The following is a 23,685-nucleotide window of genomic DNA, read 5'->3' on the forward strand; positions in this document are numbered from 1 at the left end:
GCTAATTAACCTTTTAACTGTCATGCTCGAAATAATCTCGGGCATAGCACTGGTATTTTAAAATGTCACGCCCAAATTTTACTTGATTTTTTTTTTTTTTTTTTTTTGAGTGAAACATGTTGTTATACCCGAATATATATTGTGAGATGTTTATTTCGGCTTCAAATTAACAGATGGCAGCACTTTATTGAAGGTTTCAAAGAATAGAGGTTAAAGTTCAAAGTGCACAGTATTTTTTAAATTTTTTATTACGAGGCAAACATTTCATTTTTGAAATAAAAAAAAATGACAATTTACGCACCCAAATCATCAAAATAACATGACAGTTAAAAGGTTCAGCAAGAGTATTTTTGATCCAACAGTTTAAGTGTCAGGTTTTTAAACATATCTCAGGCTTATCATTTTTAGCCACTGAAATTAGCATTTCAAACGAAAAATGAATCACAAAGTTTCTCTCATTCGCATGTCACCACATTTTAAGGTGCCTAGGATGTGAAGGCTATCTGCTTTATGAGGGATGTATTTCTACATGAAAATACCTTATGTTACACATATGAAATATGCCAACTAGGTCATTTGTTAGGAAGCATGTTACCAAAGTTAAATTTCATATTCACTTAGCCACTGATGAAATGTCCAGATGAAAACTTAAAGGATTATATCAATTCAAATTAATACTTCCTTAAAAAAACTAATACCAAAAATTAAAAATACATTCATCACAGACAGAGAAACCAATAAATTTCAATAAAAATTCTATAGTACATCTCATAGTTTTGCAATTATGTGAGGAAATCTGCCAGAGTTTAGGACCCACAGAGACTGCATCAGGAGGTAAGATATCTAGTGCAGGCCCTTAATAAGGCTTAAGTATATGTGGGAATTTATTTATTCAGAACTCTGATAAGCCTTAAGCATGTAGGAGAAATAGACATAAATATAATAAATAACTAAACTAATACAATTCAGGCTTAACTGTCTCAGTGCGCAAAAGAAGAAAGATAAAATTTAATGGAACAACTTGTCGTTAGTTGCCAAGCTCAGGATGCAAAGTCAAATATGTATAGTGAAGAAGAGCTAAATTTGATGATGAGAGGCATGAATTTTAAAGGTTTTCGGATTTCACAAAACAAAGGTGAAATCTTCCAATTAATGGATTTTGTAAAGAAATATGGAGAAGCGGTAATAAATGAAGATGATATAAAAGAAGTTTTTCATTGGGATGACAGTGCTTCTCAATCATCAATCAATTAATGAATGGCGAAATCTGTAGTATGGTTCTAGATCCAGAAAATATCACTACCTATAGTGAACAAATTGACAGAGAAGTTACTTAAAAACAAGAAAATTTCGATTGACAGGTTAGTCAAAATCCTCGAAACAGCAGTTACGGGACTTCAACAATGTAACTAAATAAAAGATTATGTCTATCTACAGAATTAAAGAGAAAGTATTGTAGAGTCATTAGGTAAATTGTAAGCAGAAAAGATGAAAAATATGCAACCGCCTTTGCCAGGAATCGAACCACGGACCTCTGGAATACCAGTCCAGCGTGCTTCCGTTACACCACGAAGGCACGCTAGGGAAGTGGGAGAAATACCTTATATACTCCCTTTTTTAAAGGGCGACTAGGTTTTTAGGGGACCTAGTCGCCAAATACACTAGGTGCGGAGAATCATCATCCACAACCCTTTTAGTTCGGGTGCCACTTGTAGAGTCATTAGGTTAATTGGAAGCAAAAAAGATGAAAAATATGCAACCCCCTTCGCCGGGAATCGAACCATGGACCTCTGGAATACCGGCCCAGTGTGCTACCGTTACACCACAAAGGCATGCTAGGGAAGTGGGAGAAATACCTTACAGTATTAGCACAAAAAACAAAGCAACTTAAACAAACTTACATTGAATGAAATCTTTAATAAGGTAAACAAATACTTATGAAGTTTTTCTTTGTAAATTTTGATACCATTTAGATCATAAATACTTCATTATTTCATAAATCACGATTTCATATTTTTAATTTTATAATTTCTACATGTCACCTTACTAGATTTAAACTGATGATCTAACATCCGGAAAAATCCCAAATCCGGAATCGTCGAAGTCTGGATTTCGGACTTTGTATTGTACAACAATATACCATAATAACACAGAGTCAGAAAGAGAAGAAAAAAAAAAATTTTTTTTTATCTATATAGAGAAACAAATTCTTTAACCCTTTGGCCTACACAATATCTGTCAATTGCGTGAGCTACAGTAAACAAGAAAGTCGATCGCGCGCCGTGCTATTCAACTGTTCAGCCGTGTACCTGAACCGTAGCAAAATCTATACTTTCATGACATATATATATTTCAGTGTAATGAAAGGAATTGTGAAATAATAAACAATGTTTAGGTACAAATAGTAATTTTAAGACATCTAGGGTGTAATCATAACCAACTGATCAGTTGACAAAAATAATTGCATGATGGGTATAATAGTTTGGCATGATGAGCATAAGAGTATTTTAATTTTTTATATGAAATTATATTTGAAACATATGAATGTAATGAAGCTTTATAGAGAATTAACAAACCACCCAGTTCCATCAGAAATAACTGAAAAAAACAAAATACCGACGTTACAATCAAAGGAAAAATATTCAATGTAGAATAACTCCAATTGCTTGTTCTAATAAAAATATGCGGCATTTTATGGACAAATTCCTCATTACGAGTCAGACTCATGACTTTTGTTTATGGCACAAATTCTTTACCAAGAGTCAGACTCATAGTTATAGGCCAAAGGGTTAATCAGGCCAGGGAGTACGACTTAATATGTCTATATTTTTATGGTTTTTACGACTTCCATGAATGACAGTGTAATTGAAGGGTTGTAATACTAGTGCCCATCTCATAAGTCACGGATTTAGACTTGCATTATTTATCATGATGAGGAATTTAGTATGCCTGTTTAAATAACATTGCAATTTTTTTACAGTGAATATTATGGCAGTGCATTCCTTTTCTGTGACAAAGTACTTTTTTCAGTTTCTGTAAACTTCTTACTGAGGTATAATAATGGATGTTTATTGTCTCATTCATATTTCAGAGATAAAATAACACACATACCAGAGTTTGAAGCATCAGTTTGCAAAAGAAAATCCTTATTGAAATCAGGTGCGTGTAGTATAGGTTTTTTGCAACAGTTTTTGTGGATGGGACAGGAAAATGAATAAAGAGCTTTTACTTTGACTTCACATGGCATTCTTATACCATGACCTACAATACATCCTAGATACTTTACTTTATCTTGAGCAAATTTACATTTTATAGGTTTAATGGTTAAACTAGCGTCCTTTATATTTTTGTCGAAACGGCTTTCAGATGACTTAGATGTTCTACCCATGTGTTTGAAAAGATTACCACACCACCTAAATATGGAACAGCTAAGTGTTCACAACCCATGATTTTCGACCATCATTTTGCTAAATGAACATGGTGCATTTTTTGTGTAATCTGAATCTCCTAAATCAATTATTTGACGTTGAAGCATTTTATCAATTTCTGTCTTTAACATATCTGTTTCTCTAGGAGAAATTCTGTATGGTTTACAGTGGATCGATGTGTTTTCTGTCACTTGAATATCATGCATTATTAAATCGTTTTTCCAGACTCATTAGAGAAGATGTTTGAAAATTTCAAAAGTAGATCATGCAATTCTTGAATTTTTTGTTCATTTAGCTTATCATTCAAGGAACTGTTTCCTTTAATTTCCTCAAAATCAAACAATGTGGGTTCAAAGTCAATTGTTGGGAAATTCTGCTCCATGTCATCATTTTCAGATTGATCTTCTGTAATCATAAGATTAACCGATTCTGCTATATGATAACATTTTAACATTTTAACATGGTAGATTGATAATGATCTTTTTTTCCTTCGAAATTCATAACATAATCAGTTTCGGATCATTTCTTCTCAACCTTCCCACGACCTTTTCATTCAATTGCTAGTCCATTTGGTTTACTCGTTGATACAGCTAATACTAAATCTCCTTCAAAGAATTCTCTTTTGATAGTTTTACGATCGTACCACACTTTTCTTTTGGTTTGCATTTCCAGCATTTTCTCTGTAGCCAGCTCTTTGCATCTTTTTAACTGATTTATCAATTGGAAATCATATTAAACAGCATTATTTCTTTCGTCTTCAGGGTTCATCCATTGTTTATTTAATAATGTTACCAGTGTTCTAAGATAACAGTCATATACTAATTCTGCAGGTGTAAATCCTGTACTCTTGTGAATTATTGTTCTTAAAGCAAATAGAGCTGCAGGAACTTGCTTCTCCCACTCAGGGGCTGCTTCCATACAAAAGACTTTTAAAATTCATTTGACTGTTCAGTGAAATCCTACTGCAAATTGCTTTGCGGATGGTGTATTGAATTTATAGTTACTTTTATTCCAAATAATTCAATGGCTAGATTGCTCATGAAGAAAGCACCTTGATCAGCTTGTATTTCTTTTGGGAAACCCATTCTACTAACTATTCGTAGCATGGCTTCAATTACTGATGTTGTGCCAATATTAGGAACAGGTACAGCATCCATATATTGTGAAGCTAAAAAAATAGCTGTGATTAAATATCTATTGCCATTTGCTGTTATCGGTAAAGGATCGCATGGTCAAAGTTAATTTTTGAAAATACTTCTGCAATAATTGGTACTAAAGTGAAAAAGTTTTTGCTGTATCATTAGATTTTCCCACTCTTTGACATGGATCACAAGTTTTAAAATACTCTTTTATTTCTTTATACCAGTTCTTTATACCAGTTATTTTCTTTATACCAGTCTTTTACCAGTTAGGCCAGTAAAAGTATCTTGTTAATCTATCTTTAGTCTTGACAACGCTTAAATGTCAAGAAGTGCAATCATGACATAATGACTTTATTTGATCTCTATATTTTTCAGAAACAATAATTAATTAATTCCCATTTTTATCTATTTTCATATTCACTAACAACACATTTTCTTTTACCACTTTAAATTGTGATAAAAGTATAAACACCTTTGCCAGTTTGGCAACACAATGGAATTATACCCACGTCAGTTTGATGATTTTACTATCTATCTCCATGTCTGGTTGGCAATTGCAAAAATAATTTTTGCCAGTTTGGCAATATAATTTAGCGCAATACGTTGGGATGATGTTATTATCTAACACATGCCTGGATGGTGAGAGCTAAGAAAAGACTTTTGCCAGTTTGGCAATACAATAAAATCACACTACATCAGTTTGACGTTACTTCTTATTTATTAAATAAATGTCAGGATGGCTTCCACATATCAACTATCAACATAAAAAATTCAACTATTCCAATAAACAAAAAAGTTTATACAAATAACAATAAAGCTTAAATAAATTTTAAATATTTCTTTAGCACAAATATCAATTATAATTTTAGGCTGAATATTTTTAGTGTCAGTTATTTTAAACAAAAACTTACACGATTTAACTAGAATTCTGAAACAAAATATTAAAATTCAATAAACACTTTTTTAAGAGAACCAAAAGTTAATCTTTTCTTCACAGATCAGCAGTATCCTGTTATGACAGTTCTTTGCAGTAATACAAATTATACAAACACAGAAAATGACCTTTGAATGATCCGCTTCAATAACTGGCATTAAAACTTCAGTCTTCTGAGATTCCTTGTTGAATAAACAAACTTGGTGCAACTGGTACTCCAATTCAGTAGGAGTTGAATGAGGATTTAATTCATTAATGAAACAAACTTATTTTCCAAATTTTAGCAGCTTTCTGAGATTAGGAGAGCAGCACCATCAAAATTGAGAATTACACTCCTAATTTCCAGTATCTCAGTGCAACCTCCAATATAATAAGACTGTAACGTATTTTGCAGTTTTTAAAGAAATAACAGATGAGCTTCTTAGTAAAACATAAATTTTATTCGCAATTCACGAAGATAGATAATTTAAATACAATTCTACCTGTTGCAGCATCACATTCCAGCTTACTATTACAGTTTCTTTCTTTATAAATTTTTCATACATCTAGTACTGGTAAAACTTTCAGAATAACATTTTTTAAACATTTTCTGACATTGCTCAGCAGTGGATATATGACACAAATATGGTGTTGCCAATCCAACATCAAGGACAATAAATATAATTATTTTTTAAATAATAAAATATTACAATCTCTCCCCCTCCAGAAAAACTTTAATTGATATTTTTATGAATTAAAGTATACAATTGTTTTTCTTTCAAAACAACACAATATCATATACATAATTGAAATACAACATATAACATAATAAAATACAGTCAGAAAGAGAAGAAAGAAGAAAATATTTTTTTTAATTATTTGTTAACTAATAAAATATTACAATACATGAAACACTCATTATATTAAAGCAAAATTCTGCTTATGCAATTGATGATAAACACATCATAATAGCACAAACACAATTTATTATTAATATCATTTAAGTCTGTTTTATACTTAATTTCTGCATTTATCCTCCCAATCAATCGGGAAAACATTTTAAGAACTTGTTGCTTATGACCAATTTTTATATGTAAAAACAAAACAACAATAAGCAAATTGGCCTTCCTTGCAATAAACCACAGTAACATTAATACTCACAGTCTTCATACATGAAACAGTCATCATTAATTTTTTAATTATGCTAATTATTAATTGAAAAAATTAAGAGAAATATTTTAATTTATCTTGTGAAAAATGTGCTAAGAGTAAAATAAATTATTGTCAAAAATGATGTGCAAACAAATAAGACATTACCAGGCAAGGAAAAAATTATGTCATTTTTATAAAGAAATATTTCAGATGACATTGATGGAATCTTCAATGGCTAAGCCATCTTCACTTAAAAAAAAAAAAAAAAAAAAAAAAAAAAAAAAAAAATCAGTATTACCTGAAATTAGTTTAAATGAGGAAGATTTTTATGGAAGTTTGAGGAAAACAATGTGTTTTTGGATCCTGGTGCTTATGTACTTTTTCATGGATCATATTCACCAAACAAAAGCTTTCACTAAACAATGTGATTTAATGGCAATAATAAATTAAGTGCGACAATAGATTAACTTATTCCTTTTATAAGATATTATATCTCTTTTTTTATTAAACTTATTTGATTCTTCCTTTCACATTTCAAAATTTAGGTTCATTCCAAATAAAATTCGTCCAATTTTTATGATTTATTTTTAAATAATTTTTATAAATTTTTCAAAAAAATTTTTGAATTATAATCTTTAAAACTTTCACAATCATGATAAAGTAGATGTATTGTTAAGCATACAACTGCAAAAAATTACACTTTTTTATTAAAAATTTCCGAAGGTATACGCGAATTTATATATATGTGCATTTTGAAATTTGGCATATTTGTTAAAAGCAATAATAATGTCAAATGTGGTTTAGGCACTTTGTTAAAATTATCTGAAAGTAGGAAAGATTTCCATTTTGCCGGAGCAGGCGATAAAGTCAAAAAATATGGTACAACCGATGCCAAATGGAATATCCTCGCTGGTAAATTTTTGTGCCTCTTTTTCAAAATAAGTCGCAGCCATTTCTTATCAGACTGAATGTTTCTTTCAATAATGGTACACAATTACATAGAATTTTTACCAGATAGTTCAATTTTATGTTCTAAGGCTATTTGCGGTAATTAAGTCAATTAGGATGCAATCACGCAGCTCACCCGAAGGCAAAAATATACAAAAGGCAAAGTAAAGGGTTAAATTCATCAATCCTAATGAGAATACACTAGCTAAGTACAGCACTGTGGTTTTACATAATTCCTGAACAAGCTCTTCGTACGAATTAAATTATTCTTGCATTTAAATTTCTATTCCACATTAAGATTTAACTTGAAATTAATGTAGATAATTATTAAAAGAATTAAATTTTTGTAGCATAGTTTACATGAGATAAGATCACTTGGGGTCACATGTTATGAACTGCTGAATCAGGATGTTCATGAAAGCATCGTAAATTCTTAAATTAATGTCTTTTTACAAAATTTTAAACGATATTATAATGTTTATGCCTTCAAAATAAAAAATTCTTAGAACTAACAGTTGTTAACATTTTTTATGTGTATACTGTGTGCTGTTGGCAATAAAGTCTGCTTGGGCGAGATTTGCGCCGGCAAAACGGAAAAGTATCGAACTATATCACTTTTTTCCTGCTCTTGCACATTTAAAAAGGTAGGAACCATGTGACTTTCTTTCCGCTACTGCACAATGGAAGAGAAAGGAAAATAGGTTGCCATATATTAAGATATTTGGCAAGTGAATTATTGTTGGCACAAACTGAAAAAAATTTGGCAAGATAAATTTTTGAATTTCTCCATTAAATTTCACACCAAATTTTACAAAATTTAATATTTAGGCACAATTTGAGTCGTAGAATCGAAATACAGAAAAAAAAAATTGGTATGCTGTTTCTGAAAAAGTCCGATTTTTTGTCAAAATACCTATGTTAGAACAATACTATGTATAAATCTAATATATATCCTAAGTCACACTTTTGAGACATGAAAAGCACAATTTGAATTTCGTCAATCGGAACCAGTAGAACAGAAGATATATAACTGCCCCCTCTTTTGTGTAGTGTACCTAGAGTTTTGTTTTTACAAATAATTTATTTTTTTATATATTAAGCATATAGTTAAATATATTTTAATAAACACTTTCAAAGCCATTTACTTAAACTATGTACCTGCAAAAATTTATTAAATATAAAATATATATACTTCACAGCTTTTTTCAGAGCTGTTTTTTCATCTTGAGCTTTAACTTGAATTTCTTCTATTATTTCAATTAACCTTTCATTATCAGCATTGTCTTTCTTTTTAGATGTTTGCTAAAAATTAATAATTTATTTTAGCAAATACTGCTACTCATAGAATGGATTATGCATAAACAAAATACAAAAATATAATCAAAAATAAGAAGAGAATTACATTAAACTTACAGCAAGTTCAGTTGTGAGATACTTAATTTGAGTTTCCTTATGAGACAACTGTTTCTGGAGTTCAGATCTAGCTTCTTCAAGAGTTGCTTTGTAACTTTCTAAGGCACTATTTTTACTCTGAAAAAAATGAAATCATACATATTAAAAAACTTTAACCGAGATTTTATCCATCCATGTTTTAATTAGATTGCAATTTTTAAAAAAAGTAAATTTAAAACTTGAAATTCAGGTAAATCAAAAGAACTAGAAATGAAAATATGATATTTTTTTTAACTTTCCTTAATGCTGAAATCAAGAAATTTGTATACTGCTAAATGCTCTGAGTTCCCAGAAATCTCTTTAAATAAATAAACCAAGTGAACAGAAAAACTTGAAGCTGTATTTCAGCTTGAGATGCTCTTACAGCAAACATGATTCAAAACAGCTCAAGGAAAGCATAGATATAATCCAAAATCCTCCTTAACATTCATGGAATATAGCATAAGCACTTGCAACAAACTTGGTGGCCTGCAATTGACCCTGAACTGATTTCAAATGTGCAGAACACCCCAATAACTTTGAAACAGTCCTTTAAAAAAGACTTGGCATTAAAAATATCCTGAAATTACATCCCTAAGGAAAGAAGGGAGAAGATCAGGAATAAATAAAAAGGGAATTTGTATATGAAATAAATGGAAAAGTAAAAAAATGCTTGCCTAATAATAAGATGGCAGTCACAGAATCCTGAAAAATAAAGTTTTCCACATTGGAATTTTTTTGGGGGGAGGAGGGGGAATTCAGTGATTATGCAAGGAACGTAGCCAGTTAATACAGGCAGCAAAATCATTTAGTTCAGTTGGATTTATGTCACCAGAGAAAGCACCAATCAAAAGTAAGCCAGTTATGTATATTATATTTGGTTGATAAAACTGAGTACTTAGCTTCACAGGCTAAGTGTACATCAGAATTTCTAAATCCTGTAGAATTTTTAGAGAATTTCTCCATTAGATCTACAACTTCAACCTGAAGTTTCAATTTTCTAATGGGTCTAATAATATTACATCTAAATTGAATCCTTGTTGTCCAGGATGGCCAATATTATTCTACCCAGTTCACTGTACTTTAAAATTCCATCAACACCTTTCAATTTTCCAATTAAACTGCACTAGGTGTCAAATCTTGCTAATTTTTGTAACTTTATCCAAGTTTTCTAATTATAAACTTATTTTTCTGTTCTAGTTAATGACCCTAATTCCAATCCATCTTTGGCTTCAGCCTTTAAAGAAATTATGTTTTAATTCTGGTTTCCTCAACAGATGGTGCCAGTGGCTTATCTCCTGTACAGGCTTTCTTATCTTATCTAATCATTATATCTTTTCTCGTTCATTTGTGCTTTTGCAGCTGAGGATGATGGTTCGGTAAAACCCAGGACTTAGAAGAGAAGGGCTAGCTCATACAGCTTTTCCCCCTGAAGCAGAAAGTGAGAAGTGATGACGTAGCCATGATGACACTGAGCGCGCCAATATAATTCACAGCTTGGAAATTAACGTTTTCGAACCAGCGTTTAAAATGAGCTGTGTGTGAAAGATAGCTATAATTTGGAAGAGGCAATGTTACTGCTTTATGCATTTTAGACTGAACCATTAAAAAATTTAATAATGCTTACTCAATTTTAAAATAATAGATAAAATGTGCTACTCTTTTAACATAAAGTTCCGTGAATTTTTTAAAATTTTTATTTGCAGGTTTTTTTTATTTAATGCACATTTATTTCTAATCATTTCTTTATTTGTATGCTAACTGAGAGAATTTTTATACTGCTTCTAAGATAACTATAATAGCAGCTATTTAAATTTACTCAAAAAACAACTTTACATCGACATAGGTTTAAACATATATGACATATATGGCAACATTTCTGATAACCTACGTTTGATTTTTTGCCTAATTGTAAATTTTACATTGTTATAATTCTCTTCCGATTCAATATAATAGATATTTTTTAAATAATTTTGTAATTTATACTTATACCTATATTACAATTAAATAAATGTATATAAGATTGTTACCTTAATTTTGACAAAATAGCATTATTCAGAGTACCTAAAACAGTTATTTAATTTTTCAAAAGTGTGAGTAAAGGAAGCAGGTTTTTTATGCCAATTACTTTGATGTTTTATACTATTATATTTTAGCTAGAATGCTAATCTAGTACAAAATCTAATCAATAATTAGTTACAAAGGATACAACAAGAATAACTTTAACAAGTACTTAACAAAATTAGTTTGTTAAATACTTGTTATTCTTGTTGGTACTATTTTGGTACTATTCATGATACCGAAGATATTATCGATTTACTCATAGAAGTCAGATGCTTTCTGATTTCCTGTGTGGTAGAGTATACCTTTTGCGGTACTTTTTGAAAATAATGTTTTCTCTGGAGCGACTTTTTGTCTCTCATTTCCCTTCACCATTAAATAATTTGTTTTTAGTTTGTGATACAATTTGATTTCTTCTCAATCTCTATTTAAAACCTCTTTAATTATATCAAAATTTAAAACAGTTACATCTTCTGAAACAAATCCTCTATCTAAAACGCGGTTTCTCATTAATTTTAGGCAGAGCGCGAAATGAGACCTCTGATTAAAACAAACTGCACATTTTGAAAAGAACCAACTTAGTCCAGTTTAGAGTCATAGCAGAGTTTTCAATCTATATGCATTTCGTCGAAACTGAGAACGCATATTTTTTCTACAGAATACAAATATTCGCCTTTTTCCTTCTTTAGAGTAAGAACATTACTTTGAATTCTTGGACTACACTAAAATTTAGAAAACACTAAAAAATAAAATAAACACCATTTCTTTAATTTGATAATACTAGGTAAAGATATTCCAATTTTTTTCTTAATTTTTTTTCTTTCCGAAAATCATGGCTTTAAGATGACAGAGCTCTTATGACAATGCAACGTGAAATATTTTCACTAGTCCACCTGATTTTTTTCTTCTTTTTCAGTAATGCATTAATCTGCGTCTTTATAAAAATAGGCTTCAGACATTTTTCCAAATTCTCCGATTTGTGCTCCCCCCCCCAAAAGTTCGTTATTTGAGATTTTAATTTCTGATACCAATTTCTGTCTAGATGTCGTCCACCATCTTTGTCGCTGAACAAACATTCTAAAATTTTTCTTTTCTCTATTTTTCAATACTTTAATACAATTTAATACAATTTTCTAAGGATATTATTTTGTTCTTCAAATTATCAATGCATTCTTGTTTATCCTTAAACATTCAGGAAGATCTACATTTTCATTTGTGAGTTTTATTTCAAAATCATTCAAATTTGATTTATTATTGTCATCATCAATTTCGATTTATTATTGTCATCATAATTTACTTTCGGCACAGCATTCTATTTCAACAGTTTCTTTTTGTGGCTATCCAAACAAGCGATTTTTCATATCATCTTCATAAACACTGCATAGAAAATGTTCGCTGCAGATTTTTCCGCTCTTCACATTAATAGAATCTTCTCTTTGACATTTGTGTATCCATTCTTTCGTCAAAAGCAAACTCTCATTTGGATCCTTTTGTCCCATGAAATAAAATATCTCATCCTTTCATACTTCTCTAAGTGCTACGGCACGTTACTGCAGCGCAAAAAGCCATATTACGTAAACGATACTTTACTATAAAGAATTTAAAATAAAAACTGATTAAAATCCATATATATAAATTATTTTAAATATATACATTATTAGAAAACAGATATATATATTATTAAAATTAATTTGGGATATGCAACCTCTAGAAAATCGTCTCGCAGCTATGAAACTACTGTTTTAAACGCGGGAAATCAGGACAGGTGGCATCACAGTGACGTCAGATTATTGCCTGTTACGTCCCCCCATTAGGCTCGCGTCGGCGAGGAGTCGAACAAAGAAATGAGCTAGCCCTTCTATTTATCCCTGGGTAAAACCATCGAAACTAGTCCTGTGAAAATTTGAAAATATAACGCTGATTTTTGTTGTTTGACTTCTAAATTAATAAAGTCTCAATGATATCGCTCTTTTCCCGACGTGCCATAATTTAAATTGAAAATGTAAAACTGACTATTAAACAAGAAAAACCTACACAAGTAAGCTCAGTTATGCAAAGGTACAATAAAAATAAAAAAGCTAAAAGGTTATTGACGAGCTGTAATTTAAATTGTAAATGCAAAACATGTTATTAAACAACAAAAAAATTAAACACGAAAGCCTAGTTAGGCAAATGTACAATAAAATAAATAGGTTAAAAAGCTATTAGTCTAAAAATTATACAATTTTAAGGGATAACCCTCTAATTAGAAAATTACAAACTTCTGTAGAGAGGAAGAATGGAGCTGTTTTAATGCAATCAGTAATTGAAAATTTATTTTTCACACCTATTTCTTTAAAACTTTCAGCCATTTTTGTCCTTGCACTTGAGTATTTCTTAGCAATTTTGCTGTTGGAAAAAACAAGCATTCTACATCAATTACTTTTTGGTTCTTTGTTTCCACAGAAAAATTTAATTTCTTGCTTTTTTCAATATAACTCATGTGGTCCTTGTGTCACTGTGCAAGTGCATGTTTAAGAACATCAGCCCTTTTACCATGCGAAATCACAAAGACAAACAGTACACACAACAAACATATTACATTTCCTTGATGAAATAATAGAAGAAAAGTAATCCGTGTGAAATTTTTGAAAGGTAATGCTTACTGGACAACTGAAACACAACGTTTTTGGACACATATGCTCTCACACACCCAGAATAACAATGTATTAAGCCAAGCTGTATAAAAATTGTGAGAAATTTTAAGAATAACAGTCAGGAGAAGTATACTGTAAATCGGGCTGGCAGGAGTATGGCCAGAAATCAGGAATCTCCTACCTAAATTGGGAAAGTTGGCAACTCTGACAGCTGTAAAATTCTTATGAAATTATAAGTGCAAATTCGAGTCCACAAAATTTTCATACCAACTCATAATTATTATTCTAGGTATATTTAACAATGGCTATAAGGCAAAAATACACTGTAATTATTATGCACAACAGTTAACCAATATTACACCAATATGAATGGAACCTGCCTGAAAAACTGATATCCTTCTCTCCAGATCTTTTATAATAGCTTCTTGAGAAACATTTTTTCTTTCAGCATGCTACAAAATAAACATAAGTAACTATGAATAATAACAATAAGCAAACAAAATAGAAAATAAAGACCATTAATTTTAATTCATATTAAAATTTATGTAAGAAATGTACAACTCTTATAAGAATATGAACTGAGAATTTCTGAATTATTTTTAAATGTTCAATATTACAATAAAAAAGCAAATATGAAATATTAAGTGTTTTTATTTAAAATGCAAAATTTAAAAAATGCCAATCAACATTGCAATGAAAGGGAAAATTAATAACTATGATATTATTTTAAAAGATATACTATGAGCTGTGTTTAAGTATATTATTCATAAGTATTAAATCTTATTAACTTAAAATGTTAGACTAATTTAAAACTTAAGTTTAAAAACATGATGTCTTCAAAAAATGTAGAAAATATTTTTAATATCATTTTACAAATTATAATCTTTCGAATAAAATACACTAGAAAGTTTATTTAACCCTTTAGCGATGGGTGTGTCATACATGCCATAGTAGTATTTGGTTCATCTAAATGGCAGGTGTGACATCCATGTCTCAGATGATTAGTGCCTAGCTAGATGGCTGTAATGTATACGTGACAATCACATGGAATGAAATGTAAATATTTTTAATTCTAACAGATGGCAACCTATGTCTATGGTACCAATTGCTGGGAATGTGCAAAAGTATACAAATGTGCTGCCTGAGCCTTGACCTTGGATTGTTTCATTTGATTCCGAAAGCTAGATAATGGGATTCGTTACTGTTAACACATGTGCTGAGTATACATGTGAGTTTTTATTTATGTTTCTTTTGAGTGGCTTTCTGAAGAAGGAGTATCTCACATTAATGCAGTTTTTATTTAGTTTCTTCTTTTCATATGTAGAGCAGAGTATTTTTTCTTTTGAAGGTAAAATTTTCAGTCTTTTATTTATTTATTTATTTATTTTTAAATTCCAAAAAGGCAATTTGCCCAGAAAGACTATTAATTTTGTTTTGGCATTTTGCATTGATCCACTACAAGCATTGTTTCACTTTTCAAATTGTTGCCACCAAATATTATTGCCCTGTATTATATTTAAAGAAAATAAATAATGAAGAATCTGCATAAATGTAGGTATGTTTCTCGCATTGTGATAAAACAACAATACCTAGATACATCAAATTTTGAATAATGTAATTCTCCTGCGAATATGGGCATCTGAAAGCCCAAATTTGAAATTTGGAATTTGTTTTATTATCGATTTCATATTTTGTAAAACCTTAACAAATTTTTTATTAACAAACTCATGGATTTCAAAGCGAGGAATGACAACGTTGCACAGAAAAAATATTTTTATCTCCAGTGCACGAGACTATGTATCAGAAATTCTAAAGATATGCTCATTTTAAAATTATTTTGCAATATTGCTGTTGAACTGCATTTTATGGTTTGAGTACGAAGAACGTAGAACATGATATTTTATAAAAAAAATGTAATACACAAAATATTTAAAAAACACCCCTTTGGGCGTAATTTAAAATCTGAAACCTTTCAGATTTTTCATTTCTATTTTATGTATTTATTTATTTATTCCCAATTTTAAGATATCAAAATGAAAGCAATATTCATCCAAAGCTGATTAAGTTTGGATACAGCTTTATTACAAGAAGATCTGAGTAGCAAAGATGTCAGTGGCTTTAGCAATAAACAAAATTACAAAACAGGAGAAAGTATTGAGAAACCAAACTGTATACTGCTGTACAACAAGAAATATGGAAGGAGTGAATATTAGAGATGCAATCACTATTCACTGTCCATCTTGCAGAAAATCTTTCAAATGGTATAAGAAATTAATTTTGAAGCTCCTCTATATTACAATGTTTTATATGATGTAAATCTGGTATGAAAAGACCATTACTTCAGTTTTGATTACAAGTAATCGAACAAATTACAGAGACGGTCATGTCATAAAGAGAATGAGAATATCAGCATTAGCTGCACTGGTGCTATTTCATCTTTCAGAAAGGAAGAAAGAGAAAATGAAAGAGGCTAAATTATTTGCACTCAAGCTATGCAGAGGAAGTGAGCTTTGAGAAAAAAATCTTACTTTGAGTGCAAGGATTGTAAGGTAGGATTCTGTGTTGACTTATGCTTCAGAATATATCACACAGAAAAATAATTTTTAAGTTTCATTATAAATGTGTACATGTATGTGTGGATGTGACTGTGTAGGTTTGTTGCTTTATTTTAAATATTTTAATTCTAGTTTAACAAACACTGAAAGTTTGTTTTAAAATTCCTCTTTCATTGCTTATATATACGATTACAGCTGCAAAAATTACATGTATTTAATCCTATAATTCATCAAAATGTAATACTTGAAAAATGTATTTTTGCTCAATTTTTTGGCAAAATTAAGCTTAGTGAGAGAGCACCCGCCATCCTGTGGAGACATCTCGAAAGTTCAGCACTCCATCTCATAGCGACAGAACACAAGTTTAGGGTGCCGTCCAGAAAGGGTTAAAAATACATATGAAAAAAGCATGTCAAGAATTTCATAGGCATTTTTTCATTTCTGTCTATTGGAAATTCTAAAGATATGATGTTTTTAAATATTTTAGCCCAAAAAGGGATTAATGAAAATGCTCTCGAAATGTGTATGTGTGTGTGAATTTGAAAAAATGCCCTTTGCGCATAATATAAAATCTGAAAGCCTTTGGAATTATTTTTATTTGTGTAATCATATTTATATTTATTTTTTCAATAACAGTGAAGCACTATAAAAAAAAATATTTTGTCTTCCTTAACCCTCTAAGCAGCACAGGTTTTTTGATCTGCCATGAAGCCTTTAACCGGCCTTTATTGGCTAAATTTGTATATTTACTTATTTTAGTCTCAATTTTTATAAACTTATATTCATAGTGACAAAAAATCTCATAACCAGACAAAACCAGTCATGGCACTCATAGGGTTAAATATAGTGTATAGTTTCAGCTTGCTACAAAAAGAAAAAAAAAAAAAAAAAAAAAAAAAAAAAAAAAAAAAAAAAAACAATTCAGAAGACTACAAGCAATGTAGGTTTTACCTGTAATGTTTTCTTTAAATATTCTAGCTCTGTTTCTAATTTAGAAAGATCTGCAGTATTCTGTTTACCAAGAGAGGTCTCCAGGCATGTCACCAACTTTGCATAAGATTCCAAGATTTTAGACAATAAATAGTCTTTATTTGTAATCAACTTGTTGAATTCATCTTTCTTACGGCTCTCATTTAGTTCCTTAATAAAAGAAATTAAAATTAATGTGCAAATCTTTTTTTAAATTAAACATTCATAATTAACATAACATTTAGCGAATAATGAAGTTGTAAATAGTATCATGCAAAATTTCTTTGATGCTCCACAGAGAAGATTAAAGTCACACTAAGAATTTAAGAGACTAGCATCTGACTTATATTATTACTTGAAATGACATATTAAAATATTTATTGTTATAAAATATTTATTAATATTATCATATAAAAAATATTTATTGTTATATCTTAATAATGGGAGGGAAAAAACAATACTTTTTAAAATTACCTACTGCATACAGAAATTATTAACATGAAATTTATTACAAATAAAATGAAACTTATTTAATAACAGATGTGAAAGAAGCATTCAGCTTTAAAATAATATAAACTTCAATCTCAGATTACATTAGTTTTACAGAAATGCTCTATGCTCCTTAAAGAAAATGAAATCTGTACCATGTTCTCTTAAAATGAACAGAACATGTCTGAAAAATTAATAGCAATTTAAAGTTCAAATGTTTGTTAATTTTAAAGTACTTAATAACTGCTGATATTTTATACAGATAATTTCTTCAACGAGGATAAAGTCAAGGGAGTGTGCAATTCTCTGATGTTTTTTTAAGTGAAAATAGGTCGTTGTGTACACGGATACAAAGTTTGTGAAATTCTTTGTCTTGTTATTTTGGCTTTGTGCAGCAGCAATTTTTGTGCCAAAAATCACAGTACACAAAGCCAAAATAACAAGTTGAAGAGCTGCACAAACCCAGTATCCATCTACTGCCAAAAATCGCAAATCACCAAGGGGTACTCGTAAATATATTTTTACCGATACCATTTCTGAGAGAAATCTCACTGTTAAAGAAACAAAAAACAACTCACATTCTCTACCAAAGTCAATGAACATTCCAAATCTTCAAACACAAAAGGAAATTCTTTAATAGATTCATCAACTTTATTGAGAAGATCCCTGACAGATGATTCTTCACCTGCTAGTATATAGCAGAATCTAGAAAATACATACATATTTATGTCTAGGTTACTATAACACATCTTCTACAGGATACATGATTCTCTGAAAGGAAAAACATCATAACTTTGCACATTCAGAAATTACATAAAATAAAAGATGGACTAATTTACCTATGAAGAAAATGTGATGATGTTTTTAATGACATAAAATGAACTTTTAGCAATGTCATATCTTGCTTGACTGAACGTAAATGAATGTCAGATATATTTTGTACTTCATCACTAAAAGAATTTGAATCCAAAGATACCAAATCTAACATAATGTCTTCAGGATCCTTAATAGGCAAGCCATCAGACATAGTATCGCCAGGGTCAGGTTCGACTGACTGCAAGAAAAAGAATAAAAATTAAATATCCATTTGTTTTAAATGAGAGATAAATTTTTCTAAATGACACAATAATGATGTCATTCTTAAATGAACTGATTTCACATAAGTAAAAGAAAAATAATAAATGAATAACAAAATATGACTTTATTTATCCATGACACATGAATGTGTCCTAACTTTTTCAGAACTGAAAGTTCAGTTTCAAAATACTTTTTGATCATTGTAAATGACTGATATGTAGTACTTCTATACAAACTAGCATATTTAATCCAATCTAGTAGATACTGATTTTCATAAATTAAGCAATAGCTAGAAAAAAATCGTGATTAAGTTAATTACTAAAGAACTTGATAAAATCCAGAGAAAATGTGAATTACATAAGTTTTAAAGTGGGATCTGGGAATCTGGAAGATGGGAGGGAAGGACAGAAATTAGACAAAAGAATGTGCTGAAACCAGATCAAAAGAGAAGACTTAATCATATTTTTCCTGTATATATATCTCTATCAATATAAACAGTTTAATATCTGCAGTTAATTCTATAAAATAAACAGTTAGTAAAAGCATGATATATATATTTGGTACTTTCTATGACCTTTCTCTCTGAGTAAAGAGATATTAATGAAAGCTCTTTATACTGAAAAGCCACGCGATAATTTTGTTGTGTAAAGGAAAAGCGAAAATAGATTACCTTATCACATTTTTCTGATTTAATTGATGAATTGATCAAAATCGGTTTTTTGTAGAATAAAAAATTTATTACTTCCCATTCAAGTAAAATTCTCTGTGAATTATTCTCTTCCAATTAAAAAATTACCATTCTCTACTGAATGCTTATGTGTAATTTCTTTAGCTAGGCTAAATTTTCTTTTTTTTTTTTTTTTTTCTTTTTTTTTTTTTTAAATCCAGACGGCCATTTGCTTTAAACAGTAATTTTCCTCAAAAGTAATGATTTATTTAAAAAAAATTTTAAACTCCCTACTTTTTAAATCAAATCCTTGTTTGCTTTTCATTTCTTATACCCCAAATACATAAGATATAAATCACTAGATAAAATAAATAAGGCTCTACTCTTATATGCGCCCTAAGATCACCAAATGTGCCAATATGTGTTTTGCGCTGGTTTTGGGCGCGATTCCGTACTGTGGGATGGTTTGGTGGACAATGCTCTTTGTATGGCAACCCTTTTGACATTGAAACTTAACTCTTTTGTTGCAGTGGTTTAATTGCTCGTTGGTTCAAGTCGTGTGTGTTTCGGATGTTGCAATAAGAGACGTGGAGCAAGATTTCAGTCGCATATTTTAGACTGTGTGCAAAGTAAATTTAGTATTAAAAGGTACGATGTTGGAGTTGTTAATGAGTCTTTTGTTCACGAGACATAAAATTAGGGTTTTAAAAATAAGTGCATTTTTGGAATTTCTGTGGGAGTCAGGACTTTTAAAATGGAGTTTGGCGTGTCTGAAATGCAAAGCTGATATGAGAACTCGGACGAAGAATGGTGTTTCTGATAGTCTTGTGTGGGTTTGCAGTCACATGGTTGCTGGTAAAGTATGTGGCTGTCAGCGGAGTTTAAGATTTGGATCGTTGTTTTCGTGTAGTAAGTTAACTTTGGAGGAAATTTTTATCCTTACTTTCGAAATTTTGAATCACAGAAAGACATATGATATAGCAAAATCATGGCACTTTTGTTGGCAGACAATGTGTGACTGGCAAAATTTTATTCACGTATGTATAAGTGCAGTTTATTTTATTATTTTTATTTTGTAGAATGTTATGCTCATAGTTTTTTTTACTATGGATTTTTGTTGTTATTTGAATTGTTTGTAATTTATTTTAGTTATTTTAGTTTATTTTGTTGATATGTGAGCAATGCCTAGATCGTGCAATTCGTAGATGTTTTTTTTAAGTTTGAACAGGATGCTGTGTACATGGTATTCTTTGAAATTTATTGTTGTAATGTTAATTTATTAAAGCGAGGTGTGCATAGTTTGTAGATTCTTTCGCTGCCTAGATTGTGCAATTCATAGATTTTTTTTAAGTTAAAACATATCACTGTGTACATGGGTTCTTGTAAAATATTTTTGATTAGAAACTTTGCGTTTTTGCTATCTAAATTTTTTGTCTTTGTTTCGGATTTTTAGCTTAAATTGTGTGTTCAAAATGTGGTTTTTACATGTGCGAAAACCACGTTTTTGGAGACATTTTAGGCTTAAAGTTCGAAACGTAGACAAAAAATTTAGATAGTAATATGGCACCATGGAGTTTCTCGACAAAAATGTTCGGCAAGAAATTTGGCGACCTGAGGGTGCATATAAGAGTAGTTCCATAAATAAAAATAAACTCCTTTCTCTAAGAATATAAAGAAATAAATATTGAGGCATGTTAGACATTGTTGTAAGCTCTTTTTCGCAAATCCCCTGGGAGTGACTGAAAAAAATGCATTCGTAAAATTTTGTAGATGTATTATATTATCTGCTTGTGCTAACTTGAGAGGGCCTTTTTATATGTATACTAGCAGAAGTACCTGATGCTAGTTAAGTTAGATTGAGAGTAATATATTATTTTACTTATTAACTATATATAAAATTCGTATAACAGTATATTACATGTCATAAGGAATATGATGTGTCATTGTAATGCATAAAATATGCCAAAGAAATAATATTCAATACAAAGAAAGTAATATTCAATACATGTATCACAACTGACTACATAATCATGCAATCATATGGTCTATATAACCATATGCCACATGGAATAGCCATTTGGGTCAGCAAAAATAAAAACAAATACAGCATTATTTTGAACAAATGAATAATTTTGAGTGATATGGAACCCACATAAAAATTTCAATGGAAAAATAAATTAATTCTCTCTCATTATATCAGCAACAATGGCAGGCAGCCATTGTTGCTGACATATCATGGTTGCCATTGTTGCTGATATCAGCACTGTTGCCACTTAGAAAACTGAGGGGAAAATTAGGGTTTTAAAAATTTTTTAATTAATATCTCTGATTTGTGGATTGAAAGTGGATCGATTTTTTTATGTGGATTTTTTTAATTGACCTTTCAGTACCCAGAAAAAAATTGTAGAAAGTTTGGTGATGATAGCTATAGTAGTGACTGAGTTATTAGTGAACAAACACACAGACTTTCTTTATATAGATGGGCTTTTTCTTTATATAAATGGACTGATATACCATATATACACTCAAAGAATTATTAAGAACAGTTTTAAATATGAAAATTAGACAACACTTACCCTTAGGTTAACACTGATTTTACAAATAAACTCAATGAATTCCACAGAAAATGTAGGTGGTATCAAACAGCAATGTTAAACCAACAATTAAAGTTAAGTTTGTTTCATTTTAAATTTCAGATAGGTATAGATCTTAACTTATAAATTTTAAGCTTAACTGAACTATAATTTATAGCCATAATCTTTTCAGCATTACTCGTAGATTAAATTATCTTAATCGTTATACACAGATAAATAAATAACAGGATTTATTTTTTTCAGTATTACATAGATTAAATTTGAAAAAGTTCAACTTTAAATTATAATACAATTTTTAATTATGAAAATACAGCTCAATTTCTTATGTTTTTATAAATTTTTTAAATTTTACATATAAATTCTCACCTTCATGTCCAAATGAAAATGCAAGAATTGTTTTAAAGTCTCTATCGCTTTTGGAGGCTGGTCCTTAGCAGGCATGCATGCATCATTACATTTATTATGATTGGCTTTCTTAAAATTAAAAACTTTTCATTACATTAAATAATATCTATAAATTCAAAAAATATCTTTAAATAAGCAGCAGTATTTTAGTCCAACATAACAGCTGAGTTAAAAATATATAAAAGAAACTTTTTCTATTTTTACATATCAAAGATTGAATTATTTATTTTCTTTAATATCACAGCAATGATAAAATTGGCAATGAAGAAGAAAGGTAGATAAATTAATAGCATAGAATTTTAAAATACATCCTTAAATTTATGTTAGTGTTGTTAAAGTTAATAAATGTAGCACATATTGAGCTATACAAAGATTTAATGTTTAAGATACACAGAATATTATAATAATGACTAATAAATAACATTTGTTAATATACATATGCATATGCCTAAATAAATATTAATACATATACATGTATATAAATTAATTAAATATATGTGTGTCCGATACTGAAAACTCAGTAAAATAATCAACTCTAAAAATTTAGCAGTATATCAAATCTCATGAAATTAATACTTCAGGGAAACAAATTTTTATTTACTTCAGTGCAGTTTGAAAATGTAATTAAAACCGTTACTACAGTTACACTTCATAATATCATTCTATCAATAATGCTAAACTATAAGTGCTGACATAACAATAAAGTAATTGCCATATAATTATTATTAATCAATAATAAAATGTTAAAGAGAGTATCCTTTTCAGCATCGTAAAATTTAACTAGTTATAGTAGTTGTTCGCGTCTTATGTAAATTTTGATTTTGTTCTCTGCAAGAGGGCGCCTGCGAACGCTGAACTACCTGTATATCTATTGTACGAACTCGTTCTTCTCACGGCCAATAAACGCAATAACGAACATTTATGTCTACTTTCCATCCAGTAACATGATCCTTAGGAGCCGGAGTAACATGGTCCGTCGAGCCGGAGCAATACTTGGATGATGTGTCAAGACATTTTTAACGTTCTGATATAGAAGGACATTTCGTGCAAGGCAAACAGATTTATTTTGTCTGGATTGTGAGAATAGCAGCAGGAATATGGAGTTTATTTCAAAGCAAAAGCAAATCATTAAGGGTAAGTTGACTCCTTTAATTTCACAAGTAAATGGTTTACAAAATCAAGAAAATTCTTTTTCTGTTATTGAAGTGTACAAAAATG

General features: G+C 29.8%; 1 protein-coding gene across 8 annotated transcripts in view; it reads right to left on the reverse strand.

Annotated features, from left to right (window-relative positions):
* LOC118187069 (uncharacterized) overlaps window positions 1–23,685 on the reverse strand; it is a 102,556-nt gene that overhangs the window by 59,441 nt on the left and 19,430 nt on the right. For 5 of the 8 annotated variants that reach the window (XM_085811844.1, XM_085811849.1, XM_085811842.1 and 2 more), the window contains exons 3-9: window positions 22,429–22,536; window positions 18,564–18,778; window positions 18,303–18,429; window positions 17,218–17,406; window positions 14,092–14,163; window positions 8,997–9,113; window positions 8,776–8,885 (exon numbers count right to left, since the gene is read on the reverse strand). In XM_085811844.1, the coding sequence (XP_085667970.1) occupies window positions 8,776–8,885; window positions 8,997–9,113; window positions 14,092–14,163; window positions 17,218–17,406; window positions 18,303–18,429; window positions 18,564–18,778; window positions 22,429–22,536 (938 nt within the window). The remainder of the gene's footprint in view (window positions 1–8,775; window positions 8,886–8,996; window positions 9,114–14,091; window positions 14,164–17,217; window positions 17,407–18,302; window positions 18,430–18,563; window positions 18,779–22,428; window positions 22,537–23,685) is intronic. The other 3 variants (XM_085811846.1, XM_085811847.1, XM_085811848.1) reach the window with 1 other exon arrangement.

This window comes from Stegodyphus dumicola, chromosome 2, assembly GCF_044657685.1.
Source record: "Stegodyphus dumicola isolate Sdum_Otavi_A_Nest chromosome 2, ASM4465768v1".
Classification (NCBI taxonomy): Eukaryota; Metazoa; Arthropoda; class Arachnida; order Araneae; family Eresidae; genus Stegodyphus; species Stegodyphus dumicola.